We start from the raw sequence: 26,483 nt of genomic DNA, 5'->3' as shown, positions 1-26,483 counted from the left end.
CCCCAACCTCACTCCACCCCGCCTGCCCCACTGTGCCCTCTCCAGGCCCCCCAACCTCACTCCACCCCGCCTGCCCCACTGTGCCCTCCCCAGGCCCCCCAACCTCACTCCACCCCGCCTGCCCCACTGTGCCCTCTCCAGGCCCCAACCTCACTCCACCCCTCCTGCCCCATTGTGCCCTCCCCAAAGCCCCACCCTTGTCCACCCCGCCTGCCCCACTGTGCCCTCCCCAAGGCCCCAACCTCACTCCACCCCTCCTGCCCCACTGTGCCCTCCCCAGGCCCCCCAACCTCACTCCACCCCGCCTGCCCCACTGTGCCCTCCCCAAGGCCCTGACCTCACTCCACCCCGCCTGCCCCACTGTGCCCTCCCCAGGCCCCCCAACCTCACTCCACCCCTCCTGCCCCACTGTGCCCTCCCCAAGGCCCCAACCTCACTCCACCCCGGCTGCCCCACTGTGCCCTCCCCAAGGCCCCAACCTCACTCCACCCCGGCTGCCCCACTGTGCCCTCCCCAAGGCCCCAACCTCACTCCACCCCTCCTGCCCCACTGTGCCCTCTCCAAGGCCCTGACCTCACTCCACCCCTCCTGCCCCACTGTGCCCTCCCCAAGGCCCCACCCTTGTCCACCCCGCCTGCCCCACTGTGCCCTCCCCAGGCCCCCCAACCTCACTCCACCCCGCCTGCCCCACTGTGCCCTCCCCAGGCCCCCCAACCTCACTCCACCCCGCCTGCCCCACTGTGCCCTCCCCAAGGCCCCACCCTTGTCCACCCCGCCTGCCCCACTGTGCCCTCCCCAGGCCCCCCAACCTCACTCCACCCCGCCTGCCCCACTGTGCCCTCCCCAAGGCCCCAACCTCACTCCACCCCGGCTGCCCCACTGTGCCCTCCCCAGGCCCCCCAACCTCACTCCACCCCGCCTGCCTCACTGTGCCCTCCCCAGGCCCCCCAACCTCACTCCACCCCGCCTGCCCCACTGTGCCCTCCCCAGGCCCCCCAACCTCACTCCACCCCTCCTGCCCCACTGTGCCCTCCCCAAGGCCCCAACCTCACTCCACCCCGCCTGCCCCACTGTGCCCTCTCCAAGGCCCCAACCTCACTCCACCCCGCCTGCCCCACTGTGCCCTCCCCAAGGCCCCAACCTCACTCCACCCCGCCTGCCCCACTGTGCCCTCCCCAAGGCCCCAACCTCACTCCACCCCGCCTGCCCCACTGTGCCCTCCCCAAGGCCCCAACCTCACTCCACCCCGCCTGCCCCACTGTGCCCTCCCCAAGGCCCCAACCTCACTCCACCCCGCCTGCCCCACTGTGCCCTCCCTAAGGCCCCAACCTCACTCCACCCCGCCTGCCCCACTGTGCCCTCCCCAAGGCCCCAACCTCACTCCACCCCCCCTGCCCCACTGTGCCCTCTCCAAGGCCCCAACCTCACTCCACCCCGCCTGCCCCACTGTGCCCTCCCCAAGGCCCCAACCTCACTCCACCCCCCCTGCCCCACTGTGCCCTCTCCAAGGCCCCACCCTTGTCCACCCTGCCTGCCCCACTGTGCCCTCCCCAGGCCCCCCAACCTCACTCCACCCCCCCTGCCCCACTCTGCCCTCCCCAAGGCCCCACCCTTGTCCACCCCCCCTGCCCCACTGTGCCCTCTCCAAGGCCCCACCCTTGTCCACCCTGCCTGCCCCACTGTGCCCTCCCCAAGGCCCCAACCTCACTCCACCCCCCCTGCCCCACTCTGCCCTCCCCAAGGCCCCACCCTTGTCCACCCCGCCTGCCCCACTGTGCCCTCCCCAAGGCCCCAACCTCACTCCACCCCGCCTGCCCCACTGTGCCCTCTCCAAGGCCCTGACCTCACTCCACCCTGCCTGCCCCACTGTGCCCTCCCCAAGGCCCCAACCTCACTCCACCCCCCCTGCCCCACTCTGCCCTCCCCAAGGCCCCACCCTTGTCCACCCCGCCTGCCCCACTGTGCCCTCCCCAAGGCCCCAACCTCACTCCACCCCGCCTGCCCCACTGTGCCCTCTCCAAGGCCCTGACCTCACTCCACCCCGCCTGCCCCACTGTGCCCTCCCCAAGGCCCCAACCTCACTCCACCCCTCCTGCCCCACTGTGCCCTCTCCAGGCCCTGACCTCACTCCACCCCTCCTGCCCCACTGTGCCCTTCCCAAGGCCCTGACCTCACTCCACCCCGCCTGCCCCACTGTGCCCTCCCCAAGGCCCCACCCTTGTCCACCCCGCCTGCCCCACTGTGCCCTCCCCAGGCCCCCCAACCTCACTCCACCCCTCCTGCCCCACTGTGCCCTCTCCAAGGCCCTGACCTCACTCCACCCCTCCTGCCCCATTGTGCCCTCCCCAAAGCCCCAACCTCACTCCACCCCGGCTGCCCCACTGTGCCCTCCCCAAGGCCCTGACCTCACTCCACCCCTCCTGCCCCACTGTGCCCTCCCCAAGGCCCTGACCTCACTCCACCCCACCTGCCCCACTGTGCCCTCCCCAAGGCCCTGACTTCACTCCACCCCACCTGCCCCACTGTGCCCTCCCCAAGTCCCCAACCTCACTCCACCCTGCCTGCCCCACTGTGCCCTCCCCAAGGCCCTGACCTCACTCCACCCCGGCTGCCCCACTGTGCCCTCCCCAAGGCCCCAACCTCACTCCACTCCGCCTGCCCCACTGTGCCCTCCCCAGGCCCCCCAACCTCACTCCACCCCTCCTGCCCCACTGTGCCCTCCCCAAGGCCCCAACCTCACTCCACCCCGCCTGCCCCACTGTGCCCTCTCCAAGGCCCCAACCTCACTCCACCCCGCCTGCCCCACTGTGCCCTCCCCAAGGCCCCAACCTCACTCCACCCCGCCTGCCCCACTGTGCCCTCCCCAAGGCCCCAACCTCACTCCACCCCGCCTGCCCCACTGTGCCCTCCCCAAGGCCCCAACCTCACTCCACCCCGCCTGCCCCACTGTGCCCTCCCCAAGGCCCCAACCTCACTCCACCCCGCCTGCCCCACTGTGCCCTCCCCAAGGCCCCAACCTCACTCCACCCCCCCTGCCCCACTGTGCCCTCTCCAAGGCCCCAACCTCACTCCACCCCGCCTGCCCCACTGTGCCCTCCCCAAGGCCCCAACCTCACTCCACCCCCCCTGCCCCACTGTGCCCTCTCCAAGGCCCCACCCTTGTCCACCCTGCCTGCCCCACTGTGCCCTCCCCAGGCCCCCCAACCTCACTCCACCCCCCCTGCCCCACTCTGCCCTCCCCAAGGCCCCACCCTTGTCCACCCCCCCTGCCCCACTGTGCCCTCTCCAAGGCCCCACCCTTGTCCACCCTGCCTGCCCCACTGTGCCCTCCCCAAGGCCCCAACCTCACTCCACCCCCCCTGCCCCACTCTGCCCTCCCCAAGGCCCCACCCTTGTCCACCCCGCCTGCCCCACTGTGCCCTCCCCAAGGCCCCAACCTCACTCCACCCCGCCTGCCCCACTGTGCCCTCTCCAAGGCCCTGACCTCACTCCACCCTGCCTGCCCCACTGTGCCCTCCCCAAGGCCCCAACCTCACTCCACCCCCCCTGCCCCACTCTGCCCTCCCCAAGGCCCCACCCTTGTCCACCCCGCCTGCCCCACTGTGCCCTCCCCAAGGCCCCAACCTCACTCCACCCCGCCTGCCCCACTGTGCCCTCTCCAAGGCCCTGACCTCACTCCACCCCGCCTGCCCCACTGTGCCCTCCCCAAGGCCCCAACCTCACTCCACCCCTCCTGCCCCACTGTGCCCTCTCCAGGCCCTGACCTCACTCCACCCCTCCTGCCCCACTGTGCCCTCCCCAAGGCCCTGACCTCACTCCACCCCGCCTGCCCCACTGTGCCCTCCCCAAGGCCCCACCCTTGTCCACCCCGCCTGCCCCACTGTGCCCTCCCCAGGCCCCCCAACCTCACTCCACCCCTCCTGCCCCACTGTGCCCTCTCCAAGGCCCTGACCTCACTCCACCCCTCCTGCCCCATTGTGCCCTCCCCAAAGCCCCAACCTCACTCCACCCCGGCTGCCCCACTGTGCCCTCCCCAAGGCCCTGACCTCACTCCACCCCTCCTGCCCCACTGTGCCCTCCCCAAGGCCCTGACTTCACTCCACCCCACCTGCCCCACTGTGCCCTCCCCAAGTCCCCAACCTCACTCCACCCTGCCTGCCCCACTGTGCCCTCCCCAAGGCCCTGACCTCACTCCACCCCGGCTGCCCCACTGTGCCCTCCCCAAGGCCCCAACCTCACTCCACCCCTCCTGCCCCACTGTGCCCTCCCCAAGGCCCTGACCTCACTCCACCCCGCCTGCCCCACTGTGCCCTCCCCAAGGCCCTGACCTCACTCCACCCCTCCTGCCCCACTGTGCCCTCCCTAAGGCCCCACCCTTGTCCACCCTGCCTGCCCCACTGTGCCCTCCCCAAGGCCCCAACCTCACTCCACCCCTCCTGCCCCACTGTGCCCTCCCCAGGCCCCCCAACCTCACTCCACCCCCCCTGCCCCACTCTGCCCTCCCCAAGGCCCTGACCTCACTCCACCCCGCCTGCCCCACTCTGCCCTCCCCAAGGCCCCACCCTTGTCCACCCCGCCTGCCCCACTGTGCCCTCCCCAGGCCCCCCAACCTCACTCCACCCCTCCTGCCCCACTGTGCCCTCTCCAAGGCCCTGACCTCACTCCACCCCTCCTGCCCCACTGTGCTCTCCCCAAAGCCCCAACCTCACTCCACCCCGCCTGCCCCACTGTGCCCTCCCCAGGCCCCCCAACCTCACTCCACCCCTCCTGCCCCATTGTGCCCTCCCCAAAGCCCCAACCTCACTCCACCCCTCCTGCCCCACTGTGCCCTCCCCAAGGCCCCACCCTTGTCCACCCTGCCTGCCCCACTGTGCCCTCCCCAAGGCCCCACCCTTGTCCACCCTGCCTGCCCCACTGTGCCCTCCCCAAGGCCCTGACTTCACTCCACCCCACCTGCCCCACTGTGCCCTCCCCAAGGCCCCAACCTCACTCCACCCCTCCTGCCCCACTGTGCCCTCCCCAAGGCCCTGACCTCACTCCACCCCCTGCTCCGCCGCGAGCCTCTGGATGGCTGTTTCGTGGCAGCCCAGATGAGCTCTCTAGGGCGGCTGAGGCGGGTGGGTGCTGAGGACTCTTCGGGGGTGCTCCCGCCTCAGAGCATGCAGAGGGCTGCACGCACGGCCAGGACCCATTTCCTCCCGTGCCCCTCAGTCCTCCCGGCACTCGGCCTTCAGGGGGCCAGGCTACTCCAGCCGCCTGTGCCCATATCCGCCTGCCCCCGTGCGCTCCACTCCTGCCACTCATGCTGCTCTGCCCCACGTGGCCCCACCGCCATTGCCAAAGTCCGTGGCGCTCCTTGTACTGTGGTCTCCGTCCTCCCCCAGCCCCCCACGGCACCTGGGGCCTCCTGCCCCACACTCACCCACATGGACCCTGGGACCCCCCCACCCCATATTCCCTGGCCCCACCCCACCCCACACTCACCCACATGGCCCCTTGTTGCCTGGGACGCCCCCCACCCCACACTCACCCACACGGCACCTGAGACCCCCTGCCCCACACCCACCCACATGGACCCTGGGACCCCCCGCAACCCCACACTCACCCACACGGCCTCTTGTGCCTTGGGATCCCCCACCCCACACTCACCCTCATGGCCCCTTGGGACCTAAGCCCCCTTCCCCAACACTCACCCACACAGCTCCTGGTGTGCCCTGTCCCACACAGCCCCTGGTATCCCCACCCCACACAGCTCCCGGGGAGCCCTGCCCTACACAGCCCCTGGTACCCCCACCCCACACAGCTCCCGGGCAGCCCTGCCCCACACAAGAAATTACCCACACGGCCCCTTGGCCATGACCGTCTGCCAGGCTCCCGGGCCGGAAGAAGAGGCCTGCCGTATGCACGCCCTGCTCCCAGCTGCCTCGACTACCACTCGGCCATCTCCCCCGCCGAGCCCCCGCGTGAGGGTCTCAGCAGCAGCAGCTCCCCTGGAAGAAACCCGCCCCCGCCCGCCGTGGAGAGCGCCCAGGAGAAGCGCATCTGAGCGCACGCGGCCCGGGGCAGCGCAGGCTACGCACCTGAGAACTGCCACTTGATGGTGAAGCCAAAGGTGGGCTGCTCCGGCCAGCCGGCTTGGTGCTGGCAGCCGTGCAGGGGCGACTGCAGGGTCCCGGCCTTGGGGGCCAGTCGGGCAGGCAGGTAGGACCCCGAGAACTCACCAGCCTCGTTGAGGGCGGAGACGACCATCGTGCAGCCCAGGCTGCTCTTCCACGACCCCGACAGGACGCACTGCGAAGGAAGGACATGGGCACAGGTGGGCTCCCGAGCCAAGGCCAGGGCGACGCGTGGGGGGGGTGCATGGGGGTCACATGTTCCTGCCCAGCGGGCACCCCCCCAGCATTAGCACCATGCTGTGTCCATGAGCGCGAGCTGGGCCTGCCCCCCACGGCCGTGCGGCCCCGGAGCAGCACGAGCTGGGAGCTGGCCCTGTGCGTGGGCCCTGCCACGCTGGGGGCGGGGCGGGGCGGGGCTGCCCCCCACGCCCATCAGAAGTGGCACAGCGCGAGGCAGGTGGAGGGGCTTGAGTTACAGAGAGACTGATGGGAGGCACATGGCCGGTGCTCTCCCTGGAGTCCCTCCCCAGGCACCACTGGCCGAGGCTGTGACCTCGAGAGCCTAGACCGCACAAACCGGCGGTGAGCCACACAGTCTGGGTGCTCCCTGAGCTGCCCTGGGAAGCCGCTTCCCTCCCGCCACAGCCCCTCCCCATGCGGGGTCCAGCCAGAGCGCACCCAGCCGGGCAGGGCAGGGCAGGGCACCACAGGGTCTGCCAACCAATGTACGTGTGCATCTCGCTCAGCACCCGGCCCCTGGCGGGGTCCACCCAGAGCGCACCCAGCTGGGCAGGGCAGGGCAGGACGTCACAGGGTCTGCCAACCAATGTACGTGTGCATCTGTGATGGGGTTCTGGGGTCCCCCAAGCTCTGCACCCTGTCCGCAGGCAGGAGAGTCTCTCACTTAGCAGGAAAACAGCAGGTTTATTAGCCGACAGGACACAGCATCGTACAGAGGAGTCAGTGCAGCAGGCAGAGACAGCCAGTCCCATCCATGTTGGGGAGAGGAGGCCCCGAGGGGCCCCCAGAGCTGGGGCCTTGCCCCCTCCTTTGTCTCTCTCTCTCTCCCAGCCCCGACTAACTGCTTCCAACTCCCAGTTCCAATTCAAACCCCTCAGGCTCCACCTCCTCCTTTGTCTGCAGTACAAAGGTGTTACCTGGTTGTCAGGGTTACCCTCAGCAGGAGCCCCACACCCTCTGTGAGCCACACACACACACGCAGGTATCCCCCACTCCATCACATCTCTCCCCCCTTCCAGACCGAACTGAGCGGGGTCACTCAGCCAGTGACCTGGGGAAGTTTGGGGCCCTCCCCTCGTGATTGGGCATCGGCTGCACCCTCAGTGCTCCCCTTGATGTGCACCACCTCCATGTCATAATCCTGCTGGGAGAGGCTCCAACTCAGGAGATTGGTATTGGCCCTTTTCATGTGATGCAGCTGGGCAAGTCCCTTTAGTTCCCTCAGGTTGGTCGGTCTCCCTGCTTCTGTCTCTGGTCCATCAGCCACGTTCTCAAGTCGGGCAGGTAGAGCCCATACAGATGCTGCAGCACCAACAGATCAAATAGTTCTTTTCTGGTCTGGGCCCTGCCCTGTCTGCCCACCAGTCCATACAGCTGCTCCAGCCAATGTTTGGAATTCAGTTACAGTCCAGTAACGGAAGGTACAAATGCTTCCATCCTTGGCATTTAGCCAGACGACCACAATGGCTGTGTGCCTCAGTTTCCCCTTCCATGCCACACAATAGGTTTGGAATGTTCCTTCTCATGTCAGAGGTTGCAAGACTAGTTACAGGGAACAATGGTGACATTTCAGAGTTACAGACTCCTTTAGCATACAATTTATGCTTCTACATCAATGTCATCATGTCACATGGCTCTTTTTAAACATTCAGTGCATGGTACAATTCTACAGCTTTTGGTAGCAGCACCCCTTGGTTACAGCAGTCAGCGTGAGTAACAGAACAAACCCATTGCAACTGCACATTTACGTTGCTCTTTGGTAGACCACAACTTTTGTGTTACCTCCTTGAGAATCTGGTATTTTGGGGATAAATGGCTGAGGCCTTTCTTAGCACCATCAAGTTCTAATCTTCTCTCTTGCCCCCTGGGGTGGAAATTTGATCTCTCTGGCTGTGCCCTCTCTTCTAACAAGAGCTGGGCATTGATGATCTCAGGGAGACGGCCCCCCCCACCAGTCTGGAAATTTGCAAACCAAACTGCTTTCTGAGAGTTGTTTTGTGAGTCCCAGACGCAGAATCCACATGAAGGAATCCCTGTTTATCCCTTACTGGCCCACCAGGCCCAAAGCTCCTTTGTCCTTCCACCTCCAACTACTGCCTCCCCATGGAATCAGAAGTGGAGTCCAGTATAAGAATATAAGTGTTTCCACCATCTGGAGATGGGGAATTGCTGGCGCTCTCCTGCATCCTACAGAGACTGACTGTGCAGCTGTTTTATTTGGTTCTCACAGGGCTGCTCACATTCCCTGATAGTTTTCACTTTACTTGCACCAACTTCCAATTCCTGAGAAACTTTTACACTGCCTGCTTTGGACCCTTCCAGAGCACAGCCAGTGGTTTCATACTCAGGCGGGTCCTGGCCATCAGGAGCTGAAACAAACTTCTCCCCAGGCAAAGGGCTGCTCTGGCTCTTACAGACAAGCACCTTTCCTGTTCACTCTCCTCCACCACACTCCCATTTTCTGCAGTCCCCACAGACGGGTCAGGAAAAGTTTCAGGGAAATTCTCTTCCTCAAGAGCTCCCCCAAACAACAACTCACCCCTGTTTGGCTCCACAGGGGCACTGCTCACTTGAGCCACAACCAGCTCCTGGGGTTCACCTATACCCAGGATCACTTCTGGCCCATCAGGCAGATTCCCATGTAATCCCCCTCCAGGCAGACAGCCAGTACCACCGTAGAGAAGGTCAGAGTCCCTTTCCTCCCTTCTGCTACCAGCTCCTTTATCTTCATCGCTCAGCATAACTCCATTGCCCGTCTGTTCTTGTGTCCTGGCGAGAGGATGACTCTGGTAGGACAGAGTCCTCTCACCCCCTCCCAGTAACACCTCAGCATCAGGCAAAGAACAAGTACCAGAATCGTCTGGTCTCTGGGATTCCCTGATGATACTAACTGGATTAGACCACGTTAAAGCATCATCCCCCCTGAGAGACACAGAGGCAGGCCCACTTCCCATCTGGGCTTCAGCTGCCCTTAGATCCAGCTCTGGGATCTTGGCTCCATCTCGAGCCCCCACAGGCTCAGGCAAAGGATTCACTTCCCCAGAAGCAGAAGCACTTTTCTTGCACCAAGGACCAGTGTCCTTAGCAGGGATACCACTGCCCATCCCAGAGCCATTCCCTCTGCTCCAGCCCCCATGGCTGGATTCAGAGACACACCTGGAATGCTCTTTCCTGGTGGTTCCCTCTCCAGCCACCCCAGGCTGGTGAATCTTCCTCAGACAATGGGCTAGTTTCCTCATTGGCACCTTTTCCAAATGCAGGCTCTGCTCTCTCCCCAGGCTGCTGCTGCTGTTCAACACAGACAGACAATGGGAGACACTCTCTCCTTTGTCCCAGCCCCCCGGCTGGTCTCCACACACACACAGAAGGTGAAGCAGCTTCTCTCAGAGACAACTTGCCATTCCCAGTGGACAAGCTGCTTTCCTGCACAGACACACAGGCACCTTCCTTGGCCCAGGCCTGGAAAACTCTTCGCAGGTCTGTCTTGGCCACTAGTAGACGATGGGTTGGAATCGCTCCTTCCCTCCTTGAGCTGCGGCAGGCCACTCGGTTCAGAGCTCCATGCAGTCCAGGGTTCCCTGCCCCGATCCGGGCTCACCTCTGCAGGATTCTCCTTAACCCTCAGCTCTGCCACTGCACATCCACGCTGCCTTGTCCAGCTCCTTTAATCTCGATTCGGTTTCCAGGTGCTGCCACTTCACAGCGGAGTTGCTCAGTGTGGTTGCAGGCTCTCAGGCTGATGCCCTCTGCACCCCACGATTCCTGGAAGAATCCCTTCAGTGTGCCAGGCTCCTTGCGGGTCACAAGCTGCCCAGGGTTAGGCCGTAGGCCCCTCTGCCCTCTGGGACCGACTCCAACAGACTCCCAGCAGAACCCCTTCTTCAGTGTGACACCCGCTCTCAGGGACCATGAGCACCCTGTCTTGGGAAGAACTCATTCAGCGTCAGCCTCCTCAGGGGTCACTTGTTCCTGGGGGTTGGGCTCTCGGCCCCTCCACCTTCTGGGACTGACTCCAACAGATTCCCAGGAGTAACCCCTCCTCGGGTGTGACACCCCCTCTCGAGGACCACGACCGCAGTTGCTTGGGTTCGGCCGCAGGCCCCTCCGCCTTGGGGAGCTGCACCTCACTGCCCTTCAGCACACCTGGGTCTCGCAGGCCCCACTTCTTCCAGGGCCCCGGTCACTTACTGCTGGATGCTCCATCCTCGGGGTGCAGAACATCCCACTTCTGACACCAGTGTGATGGGGTTCTGGGGTCCCCCAAGCTCTGCACCCTGTCCGCAGGCAGGAGAGTCTCTCACTTAGCAGGAAAACAGCAGGTTTATTAGCCGACAGGACACAGCATCGTACAGAGGAGTCAGTGCAGCAGGCAGAGACAGCCAGTCCCATCCATGTTGGGGAGAGGAGGCCCCGAGGGGCCCCCAGAGCTGGGGCCTTGCCCCCTCCTTTGTCTCTCTCTCTCTCCCAGCCCCGACTAACTGCTTCCAACTCCCAGTTCCAATTCAAACCCCTCAGGCTCCACCTCCTCCTTTGTCTGCAGTACAAAGGTGTTACCTGGTTGTCAGGGTTACCCTCAGCAGGAGCCCCACACCCTCTGTGAGCCACACACACGCAGGTATCCCCCACTCCATCACAGCATCTCGCTCAGCCCCATGCTCAGCACCCGGCCCCTGGCGGGGTCCACCCAGAGCGCACCCAGCTGGGCAGGGCAGGGCAGGACGTCACAGGGCCTGCCAACCAATGTATGCGTGCATCTCGCTCAGCCCCATGCTCAGCACCCAGCCCCTGGCGGGATCCACCCAGAGCGCACCCAGCTGGGCAGGGCAGGGCAGGGCAGGGCATCACAGGGCCTGCCAACCAATGTATGTGTGCATCTCGCTCAGCACCCAGCCCCTGGTGGGGACAGGCGCCTGACGCTGGGGGCTCCCCATGGCCCAGCGGAGCCCTTCCAACCAATGTATGTGTGCATCTCGCTCAGCACCCGGCCCCTGGTGGGGACAGGCGCCTGACGCTGGGGGCTCCCCATGGCCCAGCGGAGCCCTTCCAACCAATGTATGTGTGCATCTCGCTCAGCACCCGGCCCCTGGTGGGGACAGGCGCCTGACGCTGGGGGCTCCCCATGGCCCAGCGGAGCCCTGGGATGAAATGCAGCCCGTAATCACACCCAGCACCCCCCAGAGCGACTGCGGCACACAACATGCAGCGTGCATGCGAGCAGGGTCTGGAGGAAGGCTCCCCTGACAGCCAGTGGCCTGGGTGTGCCCATGTGGATACACCTGGCTCCTGCTTTGCTGAGATGGGCTAGACATTCAGCAGACAGTATTTTGCTCATTGTAATCAACTCAGTTTGTGCCCCACACCAGCAGCGTTTGCAGGACAGGCAGAGAGAGGGTGAGTGGTTATCACTGCTTGCCACGTTGTGGGCATACACGGGGGCAGGGCTGCACTAAAGCTGTCCCGAAGGGAAGGGCTCATCCTTAGCAGGGAGAACCTGTGGCTCAATGTTCAGTGCTCACTGAGAGGCCCCTTGGGCACCACAGGAAGTGGTTCTGGTTGAGAGGTGATAGCTGGGTGGGGGCTTTACCTGGGTCAGTTTGTTTTGTTCCCCCCACTGCTCAAGGAATAGAGGTAAACAGGTGTCATTAGGAGCCTCCTTCTTATGTTAGTTGTGATTGAGCCATGTTTTTTCTCCCCAGCCTGCTGACGGTTCAAACAGCCGGAGCTGAAACCACTCCAGACTGAAGAAGGTGAAGGTGAAAACTTTCTGGATAGAAGGCACCATTTAGTACTGCAGGAACAGCCGGCTGTCCAAAACAAGAAAGAGAACTGGAAGCATGTTACTTCCAGGAGAAGAAAACCAATTCAGGTCTCTCCAATTCCAGTGGAGCTAAGCAACCAGTTTCCCCTCTCTGCACAGGTGATACGGTGGAGATAGCTGGGCAGATACCTCACAGGGAATGGATCAGAAGAAGACCCCACGGATTGTAAGGCCTGGGATGCACAGTCCTAAGCATGGGGGGTCTATGACCACTGCCCCTAAGAGAGGAAGAGAGGGTGGTGGTCAGGGACTCCCTCCTTAGGGGGATGGACTCATCTGCCATCCAGACCGAGAATCCCAGTGGGTTGGCTGCTTACCAGGAGCTAGAATCCAGGAAGTTACAGAGTCTCTTCCAAAAATCATCAACCCTGCAGACTATTACCCCTTCCTACTTTTCCATGTAGGAGCTAATGATACAGCCAAGAGGGACCTTGATGAGATCACTGCGGATTATGTTACTCTTGGAAGAAAGATCAAGGAACATGGAGCACAAGTGGTGTTCTCATCCATCCTCCCTGTGGAAGGAAGAGGTCCAGGTAGGGAACATCAAATTGCTGAGGTAAACATGGGGTTGTGTAGGTGGTACAGCAGAGAAGGATTTGGTTTCTTTGACCATGGGATCCTGTTTTGTGAACAAGGATTGCTGGAAAGAGACGGGATCCACCTAATGAAGAGAGGAAAGAGCATCTTTGCGGGCAGGCTTTCAAACCTAGTGAGGAGGGCTTTAAACTAGGGTCGTCAGGGGAAGGTGACACAAGCCCTGAGGTAAGTGGGGAAGGAGTAGGGAACAATTAAGCGGGTTTCCTGGGTGAAGAGGAGTAAGTGGGCCAATCAGCCCCTTCTCTAAGATGCTTGTACACAAATGCAAGGAGCCTAGGGAACAAACAGGAAAAATTAGAGGCCCTGGCACAGAGACGTAGGAGGTGGTTGGAATAACGGAGACTTGGTGGGACAATTTGCATAACAGGACCACGGTCATGGAAGGTTATAAACTGTTTAGGAAGGACAGACGGGAGAAGAGGAGGAGGAGTTGCGCTCTGTGTCAGGGAGCAGTATGATTGCTCAGAGCTCCAGTATAAAGAGGGAGAAATTCCAGTTGAGTGTCTTTGGGTCAAGCTTACAGGTGGAGGTAACAGAGGTGATGTTGTCATTGGTGTCTGTTATAGACCCCCAGATCAGGGAGAGGAGGTAGATGAGGATTTCTTCAGACAGCTAAGAGAAGCTTCCAAATCACAGGCCCTGGTTCTCACAGGAGACTTTAATGATCTGGACATTGTTGGGAGACCAATACAGCAGCACACAGACAATCCAGGAAGGTTTTGGAGATTGTTGGGGATAACATCTTGGTACAAGTGCTGAAGGAACCAACCGGGGGCCGTGCGCAAATTGACCTGCTGCTCACAAACAGGGAACACCTAGTAGGAGAAATATAAGTGGGTGGAAACCTGGGCTGCAGTGATCGTGAGATGGTAGATTTCAGGATCTGGACAAAAGGCAGAAAGGTGAGCAGTAACATACAGACCCATACTTTCAAAAGAGCAGACTTCATCTCCCTGAGAGAACGGATGGTCAGGATCCCTGGGAAGCTAATATGAAGGGGAAAGAGTTGAAGAGAACTGGCAGTATTTTCAAGAAGTCTTTCTGAAGCCACAGGAACAAACCATCCTGCTGCATAGTAAGAAACGCAAACATAGTAGGCAAACAGCTTGGCTCAACAGGGAAATCCTTGGTCAGCTTAAACTAAAAAAGAATGTGTATAACAAGTGGAAACATGGACAGGTGACTAAGGAGGACTATAAACATACGGCTGAAGAATGCCGGGGAGTAATCAGGAAAGCGAAAGCACAATTGGAACTGCGGCTGGCAAGGGAACAAGAAGGGTTTCTACAGGCATGTTAACAATAAGCGGGGTATCAGAGAAGGTGTGGGGCCATTACTGGATGAGGGAGGTAACCTAGTGACAGATGATGTAAGAAAAGCTGAAGTACTCAATGGTTATGTCTACACTGGCCCCAAACTTCAAAATGGCCATGTAAATGGCCATTTCGAAGTTTACTAATGAAGCGCTGAAATACATATTCAGCGCCTCATTAGCATGCGGGCGGCCGCGGCACTTCGAAATTGATGCGGCTCACAGCCGCGCAGCTCGTCCCGACAGAGCTCCTTTTCGAAAGGACCTCAGCAACTTCGAAGTCCCCTTATTCCTATGAGCAGATGGGAATAAGGGGACTTCGAAGTAGGCGGGGTCCTTTCGAAAAGGAGCCCTGTCAGGACAAGCTGCGCAGCGGCGAGGTGCGTCAATTTCGAAGTGCTGCGGCCACCCGCATGCTAATGAGGCGCTGAATATGTATTTCAGCTCTTCATTAGTAAACTTCGAAATGGCCATTTCGAAGTTGGGGGCTAGTGTAGACACGGCCAATGCTTTTTTTTGCCTCACTCTTCACAGACAAGGGCAGCTCCCATGCTATGGTGCTACACAATGCAGTATGGGAAGGTGGAGGGCAGCCCTTGGCAGGAAGGAACAAATGAAGAGCTACCTAGAAAAACTAGATGTACACAAATCCATGTGTAAGGAGTGTGCCAGCAGGAGCTCAATACTGCTGAAGGAGTTGGGGAATGTGTCCTGCACAGATTATTTGCATGAAAGTACAAAGGTGTGCATATGTAATACTTGTAAACAAAGCCTGCTGGGAGCATGCAAAGCAGGGAGGTTCTGTCTGTTGCAAACATCATCTTGTTGTAAAGTCACAGTTTCTGCTAACACCCAGTGTAAGACTTGTAGAGTCTCAACATTGCTTGAAGTTTTGTGAGGGTACAGGGCAGTCATCACTACTGCGTAAAATATGGATTGCAGAGAGCTTCCCCCACCGCCCGCACTTTGTGAGTGAAAGAAAAGGAAGGATTAAAGGCTGGCTGGCTGGCTGGTTGGTTGGGTTAGGTTAGGTTGGGTCGGGTCGGGTCGGTTAGTTCTTCTCTGCTCACAAGTAGACCCAGAGAGGGATCTCTAGTTATTCTGGGAGAATCCACCAGGGTGGATTCAGAGATGCAGTAGTTAGGGTTAGAGTTGAAAGCCCCTATGAACCGCAGTCACTGAGAGCTGGAATCCCAGGGTTTGGGTTAGAGTTGAATGCCCCTACGAACTGCAGTCACTGAGAGCTGGAATCCCAGGGTTTGGGTTAGAGTTGAATGCCCCTACGAACTGCAGTCACTGAGAGCTGGAATCCCAGGGTTTGGGTTAGAGTTGAATGCCCCTACGAACTGCAGTCACTGAGAGCTGGAATCCCAGGGTTTGGGTTAGAGTTGAATGCCCCTATGAACCGCAGTCACTGAGAGCTGGAATCCCAGGGTTAGGGTTAGAGTTGAAAGCCCCTACGAACTGCAGTCACTGAGAGCTGGAATCCCAGGGTTAGGGTTAGAGTTGAATGCCCCTACGAACTGCAGTCACTGAGAGCTGGAATCCCAGGGTTAGGGTTAGAGTTGAATGCCCCTATGAACCGCAGTCACTGAGAGCTGGAATCCCAGGGTTTGGGTTAGAGTTGAATGCCCCTACGAACCGCAGTCACTGAGAGCTGGAATCCCAGGGTTTGGGTTAGAGCTGAATGCCCCTACGAACTGCAGTCACTGAGAGCTGGAATCCCAGGGTTAGGGTTAGAGTTGAAAGCCCCTACAAACTGCAGTCACTGAGAGCTGGAATCCCAGGGTTAGGGTTAGAGTTGAATGCCCCTACGAACTGCAGTCACTGAGAGCTGGAATCCCAGGGTTTGGGTTAGAGTTGAATGCCCCTACGAACTGCAGTCACTGAGAGCTGGAATCCCAGGGTTAGGGTTAGAGTTGAATGCCCCTATGAACCGCAGTCACTGAGAGCTGGAATCCCAGGGTTTGGGTTAGAGTTGAATGCCCCTACGAACCGCAGTCACTGAGAGCTGGAATCCCAGGGTTAGGGTTAGAGTTGAATGCCCCTATGAACCGCAGTCACTGAGAGCTGGAATCCCAGGGTTTGGGTTAGAGTTGAATGCCCCTACGAACCGCAGTCACTGAGAGCTGGAATCCCAGGGTTTGGGTTAGAGCTGAATGCCCCTACGAACTGCAGTCACTGAGAGCTGGAATCCCAGGGTTAGGGTTAGAGTTGAATGCCCCTACGAACCGCAGTCACTGAGAGCTGGAATCCCAGGGTTTGGGTTAGAGTTGAATGCCCCTACGAACCGCAGTCACTGAGAGCTGGAATCCCAGGGTTTGGGTTAGAGCTGAATGCCCCTACGAACCGCAGTCACTGAGAGCTGGAATCCCAGGGTTTGGGTTAGAGTTGAAAGCCCCTACGAACTGCAGTCACTGAGAGCTGGAATCCCAGGGTTAGGGTTAGAGTTGAATGCCCCTACGAACTGCAGTCACTGAGAGCTGGAATCCCAGGGTTTGGGTTAGAGTTGAATGCCCCTACGAACTGCAGTCACTGAGAGCTGGAATCCCAGGGTTAGGGTTAGAGTTGAATGCCCCTATGAACCGCAGTCACTGAGAGCTGGAATCCCAGGGTTTGGGTTAGAGTTGAATGCCCCTACGAACCGCAGTCACTGAGAGCTGGAATCCCAGGGTTAGGGTTAGAGTTGAAAGCCCCTACGAACTGCAGTCACTGAGAGCTGGAATCCCAGGGTTAGGGTTAGAGTTGAATGCCCCTACGAACTGCAGTCACTGAGAGCTGGAATCCCAGGGTTTGGGTTAGAGTTGAATGCCCCTACGAACTGCAGTCACTGAGAGCTGGAATCCCAGGGTTAGGGTTAGAGTTGAATGCCCCTATGAACCGCAGTCACTGAGAGCTGGAATCCCAGGGTTTGGGTTAGAGTTGAATGCCCCTACGAACCGCAGTCACTGAGAGCTGGAATCCCAGGGTTTGGGTTAGAGCTGAATGCCCCTACGAACTGCAGTCACTGAGAGCTGGAATCCCAGGGTTTGGGTTAGAGTTGAATGCCCCTATGAACCACAGTCACTGAGAGCTGGAATCCCAGGGTTAGGGTTAGAGTTGAATGCCCCTATGAACCACAGTCACTGAGAGCTGGAATCCCAGGGTTTGGGTTAGAGTTGAATGCCCCTATGAACTGCAGTCACTGAGAGCTGGAATCCCAGGGTTTGGGTTAGAGTTGAAAGCCCCTACGAACCGCAGTCACTGAGAGCTGGAATCCCAGGGTTAGGGTTAGAGTTGAATGCTCCTACGAACCGCAGTCACTGAGAGCTGGAATCCCAGGGTTTGGGTTAGAGTTGAAAGCCCCTACGAACCGCAGTCACTGAGAGCTGGAATCCCAGGGTTAGGGTTAGAGTTGAATGCTCCTACGAACCGCAGTCACTGAGAGCTGGAATCCCAGGGTTTGGGTTAGAGTTGAAAGCCCCTACGAACCGCAGTCACTGAGAGCTGGAATCCCAGGGTTAGGGTTAGAGTTGAATGCCCCTATGAACAGCAGTCACTGAGAGCTGGAATCCCAGGGTTAGGGTTAGAGTTGAAAGCCCCTACGAACCGCAGTCACTGAGAGCTGGAATCCCAGGGTTAGGGTTAGAGTTGAATGCCCCTACGAACCGCAGTCACTGAGAGCTGGAATCCCAGGGTTAGGGTTAGAGTTGAAAGCCCCTACGAACCGCAGTCACTGAGAGCTGGAATCCCAGGGTTAGGGTTAGAGTTGAATGCCCCTATGAACCGCAGTCACTGAGAGCTGGAATCCCAGGGTTTGCCTACAGAGAAATCCACAAGACAGCAGATGGATGGACGGTGTGACCAGCGGCTGGCCTGTAGAAAATGCAGCAGACAGATGGCAGGAGGAGCTGCTGGCAGGGAGCAAGTGGAACGCTGGACCATTGTAAGAGGGGCATTGCCTCATGTTCAATGAGAGAATGCATCAGGGTGATGTGTGAGGGCCTGCACAGATTGGATCGAGTTGTAAGTGGGGCATTTAAAAAGCGGGGGGTACAAAGAAAGTTTGGGTGTGCAGATTGGCTGGTTAAAGTATGGGACTGGAGAGCCTGAGAGGCAGAGGACACTGCTCAGTCCATTTGAGGTGGGACAGCTACTTGAGGGTTGGTTATGAACTCTGGGTGTGGTATTTTCCCAAGCTAATGCCATGTGACTTCTCTTCCTCTTTCATTAAAAGTTTCTTTTCTACACCTAGACTCTGTGCTTGCGAGTGGGGAAGCATTGCCTCTCCAAGGTGCCCAGGGGTGTGTGAATTTCCCAAGCTACCGGGTGGGGGCTTGAGGTGGTTCTGTGTGAGATGGATGGAAAGGAACCCCTAGATATTGAACATGGCCCTGGTTGTGGCCGACTCCTTCTGGCAGAAGCGTTACACATAGGCCTGGATTTAATGCATACAAGGGTACTGAGGGAATTGGCAGACGTCATTAAAGAGTCTTTGGCTGTTATCTTTGAAGACTCTTGGAGATCAGGAGAGATCCTGGATGACTGGAGAAAGGCAAACATAGTGCCCATCTTTAAAAAAGGAAAGAACGACAATCCAGGGAAATATAGACCAGTTAGCCTTACCTCAGTCCCTGGGAAAATAATGGAGGGGATTCTCAAGGAATCCATTTTGGAGCACTTGTAAGAGGGGAAGTGATCAAAAGTAGTCAACATGGATTCACCAAGTACAAGTCCTGCCTGACCAACATGTGTAGCTTCTATAATGACATAACTGGCTCTGTGGACACAGGGAAGTCAGTGGATGTGATATACCTTGACTTCAGAAAAACTTTTCATACAGTCTCCCACAACATTCTTGCCCATAAGTTAAAGAAGTGTGGATTGGATACAGGGACTATAAGATGGATAGAAAGCTGTCCTGACGGTCAGGCCCAATGGCTAGTGGTCAATGGCTTAATATCTGGATGGAGGTCGGTTTCAAGTGGGGTGCCCCATGGCTCGGTTCTGGGGCTGGTGTTGTTCAACATCTTTATTAATGACCTGGATAAAGGACTGGATTGCACCCTCAGCAAGTTTGCAGGTGACACCAAGCTAGGGGGAGAGGTAGATACATTGGAGGGTAGAGATAGGATCTAGAGTGACCTGGATAAATTGGAGGACTGGGCCAAAAGAAATCTGATGCAGTTCAATAAGGAGAATTGCAGAGTCCTGCACTGGGGGCAGAAGAATCGCAAGCATTGTTATAGGTTGGGGACTGACTGGATGAGCAGCAGTACAGCGGAAAGAGAACTAGGGATTATGCTGAATACGAGTAAACACTGTGCCCTTATAGCCAAGAAGGCTAACAGCATACTGGGGTGCATTAGAAGGAACATTCTGAGCAGATGTAGAGAAGTTGTCGTTCCCCTTTATTCGGCACTGGTTAGTTCATATCCGGAATATAGGCTACGTCTACACGTGCACCCAACTTCGAAATAGCTTATTTCGATGTTGCGACATCGAAATAGGCTATTTCGATGAATAACGTCTACACGTCCTCCAGGGCTGGCAACGTCGATGTTCAACTTCGACGTTGCTCAGCCCAACATCGAAATAGGCACAGCGAGGGAACGTCTACACGCCAAAGTAGCACACATCGAAATAAGGGAGCCAGGCACAGCTGCAGACAGGGTCACGGGGCGGACTCAACAGCAAGTCGCTCCCTTAAAGGGCCCCTCCCAGACACACTTTCATTAAACAGTGCAAGATACACAGAGCCAACAACTAGTTGCAGACCCTGTATATGCAGCACGGACCCCCAGCTGCAGCAGCAGCAGCCAGAAGCCCTGGGCTAAGGGCTGCTGCCCACGGTGACCACAGAGCCCCGCAAGGGCTGGAGAGAGAGTATCTCTCAACCCCCCAGCTGATGGCCGCCATGGAGGACCCCGCTATTTCGATGTTGCGGGACGCGGATCGTCTACACGTCCCTACTTCGATGTTGAACGTCGAAGTAGGGCGCTATTCCCATCTGCTCATGGGGTTAGCGACTTCGACGTCTCGCCGCCTAATGTCGATTTCAACTTCGAAATAGCGCCCAACACGTGTAGACGTGACGGGCGCTATTTCGAAGTTACTGCCGCTACTTCGAAGTAGCGTGCACGTGTAGACGCAGCCATGGTGTTCTCCCCTCTGAGCTCCTGAGACAGAGTGGCCCTTATGCCTACTCCTCAGGCATCGGCACTGTTTGAAGCACAAACTTGTTTGTGAAATCATGGGGTATGAGGCTTGGTTGCTGTATTAGTGATTTCTTCAGGGCCTGCAAGGCTTCTCCAGGCTGGTCAGACCACGTCACCTGTCAAGGGTGGGAGTTCTTAGTCAGGTCTGATGGGGGGGCTGCCATTGTCCTGAAGCCAGGGATAAAGCTCTGATAACATCCAGCCAGTCCTAAAAACTGATGCACCTACATCTTTGTCTTTGGTGTTGGGGTCTCTGTTAGATGTGGGGTGCCATTGCAGACTTTTTCTTTTTTGGGGGATGAGGGGGTACGTTTAGCTGTGGTTCCCAGGACTATTTTTTACTGTGTCAAAAGTCCACAGTAACTTAAAAACTAGCCCCAAAAGTAGTCCAGTCTATTTATTTAAACAATTTTTAACACTACACACTATACTTTTAAAAAGAATCATTATCTAGAGTATAATCAAATGATGAATGGTAGCAGTATAGCTCTGTAACTAATATATTTTGGCAGCCGAATCACACAACTTAGTCAGATTGCTTTGGTTTGCATTCAGTGGTGGTTTTATACCAATAGTTGTGATAAATTGAAAAGGCAGGGTTCTACTGTGTTGCTATGAGGATTTAGTTGAATAAACCTCACCGCCATGAAATCACTGATCCCACTTGAACATGTGAGACTGCCACCATCAGGAAGGTTTCAACAGTAATTACAAGAGGACATAAGAATATTTGCCCTGGGGTAGGTGGGTGTGAAATTTTGTAAAGGGAGCAACATGATCAGCTGTTGGGGCTCAGGCTCATCCATCTCCTTAAAAATGTTGAAAGATGTTATTCTTTTACGTCTGCACGTTCCCATTTCTATACCAATTAATACATTTTTTACATTCTACAGAGTTATTCTCTAACAGCCATCAAAAGGGTTTTTTTCATATGAACATAACCGAAATTTCCATCTGTTCGGATTACATTAGATGGGTCTGCGGGGGGTGGGGTGGGGCTGATTGCAGGGACAAAATGTGGGGCCAACGTAAAACGTTTGCTCCCCCTGGTCGGATAATACTTTGCTCTGCCTTGCGTGCGGGGGACTGGAGTAGAAGCCATCTCAAGACCCCTTCCAGTTCTGCCCATCTGTGATCTACCAGATATGATGGGGACCCCAAATAATAACGGGGTTTTGTTCTCCAGCTTGTTAGTGATAGCCTCCTGGGCGCTATCCACTGAAGCCCAAACCACCCTCGTGCTGTGCACTGCTGATGGCTCCATTGCCCCACATGGCGTTAGGGAGATTTACAATGAAACACCCCCTGGCGCTGTCTATGTCCTCGCCCTGCTGGGGGATGGAATCTCCTGGCGGGATGAGCAGCCGTGCTCCCAGCAAGAGGCAACCGCTCACCCACTTCACTAGTCCCCTGGGGGTGAAAGTAACTTAAATGTCGCATACCATATAGGAACTGCAACCCGCCCTGGGGGGCTCAAGGCAGTGGGTTGAGGGGCCTGAGCATCAGGACTGGATGGTTGGCGAGGACCATGCTGTCTGGTCACCTGAGTTCTGAGCCTGGAGCCTGAGGCGGGGCTGAGGCTGCGCTGCCCCGTTGTAATGCTCGAAAGAGGCACACAGGATCTTTTCCGGAACGAGACAATATGCCGTGCTTACTGACAGCACCGTATGAAATGCATCGTGGGCACTCACATGCACACAGGCCTGGCTCTCATAGCTCGAGTCACTCCAGCGGCCAGTTCGACTGAACACACACGAGGAGCCGAGCTCTGTCGATCATCAGCCAGTGCTCCGAGGTTTGGCTTGCAGGACCGAGCCCAGAAGCCCGGGCAAAACACCCCACTTTTACATTGGGCGCGTTCCCCTTTGAGTCTATGGGTTTCACAGTGCAGTGCTGCAATCCTTGCCCCTGAGCGGGCGGTAGTGTTGGGTTTCCTGCCGTTACCCCAGAACCCAGCTCCTCCTCACGTTCAGTCAAACTGGCCACTAGGCTGACTTGAGCCAGAGCTGACTGGTTGCCCTGGGCTCATCCGCAGGACCTGTGCTGGTGCATGAGGGAATGCACGTGCTGCTCGCCACGCTGCGTTATCAACACAACACCGTATTGCCTTGTCCCTGAAAACAGAACCCGGTGCTGCGTACGAGCGCGACGCAGGCTGTGTCTCTGGCTGGGGCCTCAGTCCCCCCAGCTGTCTGGGGGTGGCCAGGGGAGGGGGCTGGGGCTCTTGGGAGGGGAGCGTTGAAGGGGAGGGTGGGCTGCCCATGCCCACGCCCATGCCCACCACCAGGCCAGGGGAACCCTATCTGTGTATGTGGCTGGCAGCATCTGGGACCCACTCCCAGCCGGCCTTGCTCTTCCTGTGCACTGCCCAGGTGCCTCGACTGACCTGCACCTCTGAGTCCCAGCACCCTCCTTCCGCCCACTGCCGGAACCCCCATATGTGCCTGACCCAGCGCACAGGGAGTGTCCAGCCCCCCGCCCCGAGACAGCCAGAGCCCCTTAGCCCACTCCGAACCCCAGAGCCAGCCCCCGAGCCCCACAGCCCACTCAGAACCCCAGAGCCAGCCCCTGGGCCCCACGCCCACTCAGAACCCCAGGGCCAGCCCCTGGGCCCCACAGCCCACTCAGAACCCCAGGGCCAGCCCCCGGGCCCCACAGCCCACTCCGAACCCCAGAGCCAGCCCCCGGGCCCCACAGCCCACTCAGCCTGGGCCAGCCCCCAGCCCCCACAGCCCACTCAGAACCCCAGAGCCAGCCCCCGGGCCCCACAGCCCACTCAGAACCCCAGAGCCAGCCCCTGGGCCCCACAGCCCACTCAGCCTGGGCCAGCCCCCAGGCCCCACAGCCCACTCAGAACCCCAGAGCCAGCCCCCGGGCCCCACAGCCCACTCAGAACCCCAGAGCCAGCCCCTGGGCCCCACAGCCCACTCAGCCTGGGCCAGCCCCCAGGCCCCACAGCCCACTCAGAACCCCAGGGCCAGCCCCTGGGCCCCACAGCCCACTCAGAACCCCAGCGCCAGCCCCTGAGCCCCACACCCCACTCAGCCTGGGCCAGCCCCCAGCCCCCACAGCCCACTCAGAACCCCAGAGCCAGGCCCCGGGCCCCACAGCCCACTCAGCTGGGGCCAGCCCCCAGCCCCCGGGCCCCACAGCCCACTCAAAAGCCCAGAGCCAGCCCCCAAGCCCCACAGCCCACTAAGAACCCCAGAACCAGCCCCCAGGCCCCACAGCTCACTCAGCCTGGGCCAGCCCCCAGCCCCTGGGCCCTACACCCCACTCAGCGTGGGCCAGCCCCCAGCCCGCACAGCCCACTCAGAACCCCAGAGCCAGCCCCCAGGCCCCACAGCCCACTCAGAACCCCAGCGCCAGCCCCTGAGCCCCACACCCCACTCAGCCTGGGCCAGCCCCCAGGCCCCACAGCCCACTCAGAACTCCAGAGCCAGCCCCCAGCCCGCACAGCCCACTCCGAACCCCAGAGCCAGCCCCCGGGCCCCACAGCCCACTCAGCCTGGGCCAGCCCCCAGCCTCACAGCCCACTCAGAACCCCAGGGCCAGCCCCTGGGCCCCACAGCCCACTCAGAACCCCAGCGCCAGCCCCTGAGCCCCACACCCCACTCAGCCTGGGCCAGCCCCCAGCCCCCACAGCCCACTCAGAACCCCAGAGCCAGTCCCCGGGCCCCACAGCCCACTCAGAACCCCAGCGCCAGCCCCTGAGCCCCACACCCCACTCAGCCTGGGCCAGCCCCCAGCCCCCACAGCCCACTCAGAACCCCAGAGCCAGCCCCTGGGCCCCACACCCCACTCAGCCTGGGCCAGCCCCCAGTCCGCACAGCCCACTCAGAACCCCAGAGCCAGTCCCCGGGCCCCACACCCCACTCAGCCTGGGCCAGCCCCCAGCCCCCACAGCCCACTCAGAACCCCAGAGCCAGCCCCTGGGCCCCACACCCCACTCAGCCTGGGCCAGCCCCCAGTCCGCACAGCCCACTCAGAACTCCAGAGCCAGTCCCTGGGCCCCACAGCCCACTCAGCCTGGGCCAGCCCCCAGCCCCTGGGCCCCACACCCCACTCAGCCTGGGCCAGCCCCCAGTCCGCACAGCCCACTCAGAACCCCAGAGCCAGCCCCCAGGCCCCACAGCCCACTCAGAACCCCAGCGCCAGCCCCTGACCCCACACCCCACTCAGCCTGGGCCAGCCCCCAGGCCCCACAGCCCACTCAGAACTCCAGAGCCAGCCCCCAGGCCCCACAGCCCACTCAGAACTCCAGAGCCAGCCCCCGGGCCCCACATCCCACACAACCTGAGCCAGCCCCCAGCCCCACAGACCCACACCCCCACCCAGCCTGAGCTGGCTGAGATCCTGCACCAGGCCTCTCGGTCCCCTGCCCTGACATGCCCTGCCTGTACCTTTCTTTCTGAAAAGGTGCCACGGCTCACCAGAGCCAGGACAAGGGTCAGAGAGAGGATTCTCCCCATCGTCTGAGACTGTTGATTGTGCAGGTAGAAACCAGCAGAGCCTGGGGCCAGGCTGACGTTTGAGGCCACCAGTCAGGCCCTGTCTTTATATTCCCTTGGAGGGGCTGCAACCTGAGCTGTGGCTTTTCTCCGTGCTGGCGGTTCCCAGAAGAGGCAGGCACATCGGGTATTTTGTTCCTGGCCCGCGGACATTCAGTCTCCAGCCCAAGCCGCTGGCAGGGACACAACATGAAATGAAAGTGAGATGAGCGTGTGACTTGGGCAGTGACACGAGAAGAGGGATCAAAGCATCCTGCTAGAGACAGAGCCTAGCACGTGGCAGAGCCAGACAGAGACCAGGAGGGCACTGGCCGGTGGTGACAGACAGGAAGGTGCCCGGCTCTGAGAGCTGAGTCTGGCCATGTAATGGGGTGTGTGAGGACAGGTGTATCATGTCCACTGCCTTCCCCATATTCACAGAGACGATTATCTCATCACAGAAGTAATTTGCTTGGTCAGGCATAGGCTTGCCCTCGGTGAATCCGTGCTGCCTGTCCCTGATCACCTGCTTCTCCGGCATGTGCTTCAGAATGGGTTCGATGAGAACGCCTGTCATGAGTTTCCTGGGGACAGAGGTGAGGCTGACCAGAAAGGGGGGAAAGAGATCGGGAGCAGTCGGCATGGATCCACCAAGGGCACAAGTTGTGCCTGACTGACCTGATTAGCTTCTATGCTGAGTTAACCTGTGGTTATGGGGAAGGTGGTGAATGTAATGTACCTCAGCTTTAACAAAGCCTTTGATGTGGTTTCCCACAGTATTTTCACCACCACGGTAAAGATTATGGGCTAGATAAATGGACTGGAAGGTGGATGGAAAGTTGGCTGGCTTGTGGGGTTCAACTGGAGGTGGTCAGCAGCTCACTCTTTGGTGATCGGTGTTGAGCAGAGAGCCCAAGGGCCGGGTTTGGGCTGATTTTAGTCAACAGCATCATTAACGACCTGGATGAGGAGCTGGGCTGCACCCTCAGGCAGTTTGCGCATGACACTAAGGTAGAGGAAGAGGTAGATATGTTGGAGGGTAGGGATGGGGTCCCAGTGACCTAGACGAATTGGTGGGTTGGGCCAAAAGAAATCGGACGAGGTTCAACAAGGAGAAGAGTGGAAGCGGGAAGTAACTCATTATGTGAAATTGAGCTATGAGGGCCTCATTTGTGATGCTGTTGCTCCAGCTTCAGCACTTGGAAGCCACCAGTCCTCAGACAATTGCATAAAGGCATCCCCAAGGCACTGTCCTGCTCCCGCCTGTGGCTCCTCTCTCAGCTCCCAGACCGCAACTCACTCCTCCAGCTAGGCAGGTCTCTGGGTTTCCCTCTTCCGGGGTGTGGTGGTGGTGTGTGTAACTGTCCTGCCACTTCCCCAGGGGGCCCTGGACTCACCTACGACTCCGGGGCTCTCGCTGCCCCTCTGTAACTTCAGTCTGCTGCTCTAGTTCCTGGGCCCCAGCGCCTTCTTCACTCTCATCTCAGGGCCTCAGCTGCTGTCTTAGGGGCCACCCTCTGCTCTGTCCAAGGGGCTTGTAGTGCTCAGCCCTCCAGGGACACAGTCTGTGCTGCCTGGGCTCTCAGCAGCAACTGATCGTACTCTGCCTTTCAGCTCACTTTTCTATGGGTGTGCTGGGTCCTTACCGGCTTTTCCTCACAGCCCCACTCCTATTGGCTGCTCCCCATACAGCTTCTTCAGGGTTGTGCT

The 26,483-nt window shown here is 59.2% G+C and overlaps 1 protein-coding gene across 1 annotated transcript in view; it reads right to left on the bottom strand.

Annotated features, from left to right (window-relative positions):
* Positions 1-24,844, bottom strand: part of LOC142013915 (avidin-like) — a 32,409-nt gene extending 7,565 nt beyond the window's left edge. Inside the window, exons 1-2 of the mRNA XM_074995924.1 lie at positions 24,687-24,844; positions 6,081-6,291 (exon numbers count right to left, since the gene is read on the bottom strand). Coding sequence (XP_074852025.1) covers positions 6,081-6,291; positions 24,687-24,755 — 280 coding nt within the window. The 5' untranslated portion in view covers positions 24,756-24,844. The remainder of the gene's footprint in view (positions 1-6,080; positions 6,292-24,686) is intronic.
* Positions 24,845-26,483: the final 1,639 nt, after the last annotated feature.

Source organism: Carettochelys insculpta, chromosome 5 (assembly GCF_033958435.1).
Source record: "Carettochelys insculpta isolate YL-2023 chromosome 5, ASM3395843v1, whole genome shotgun sequence".
Taxonomy (NCBI): Eukaryota; Metazoa; Chordata; order Testudines; family Carettochelyidae; genus Carettochelys; species Carettochelys insculpta.
The sequence above is the reverse complement of the archived record's forward strand: the minus strand, read 5'-3'. Positions and strand labels throughout refer to the sequence as shown.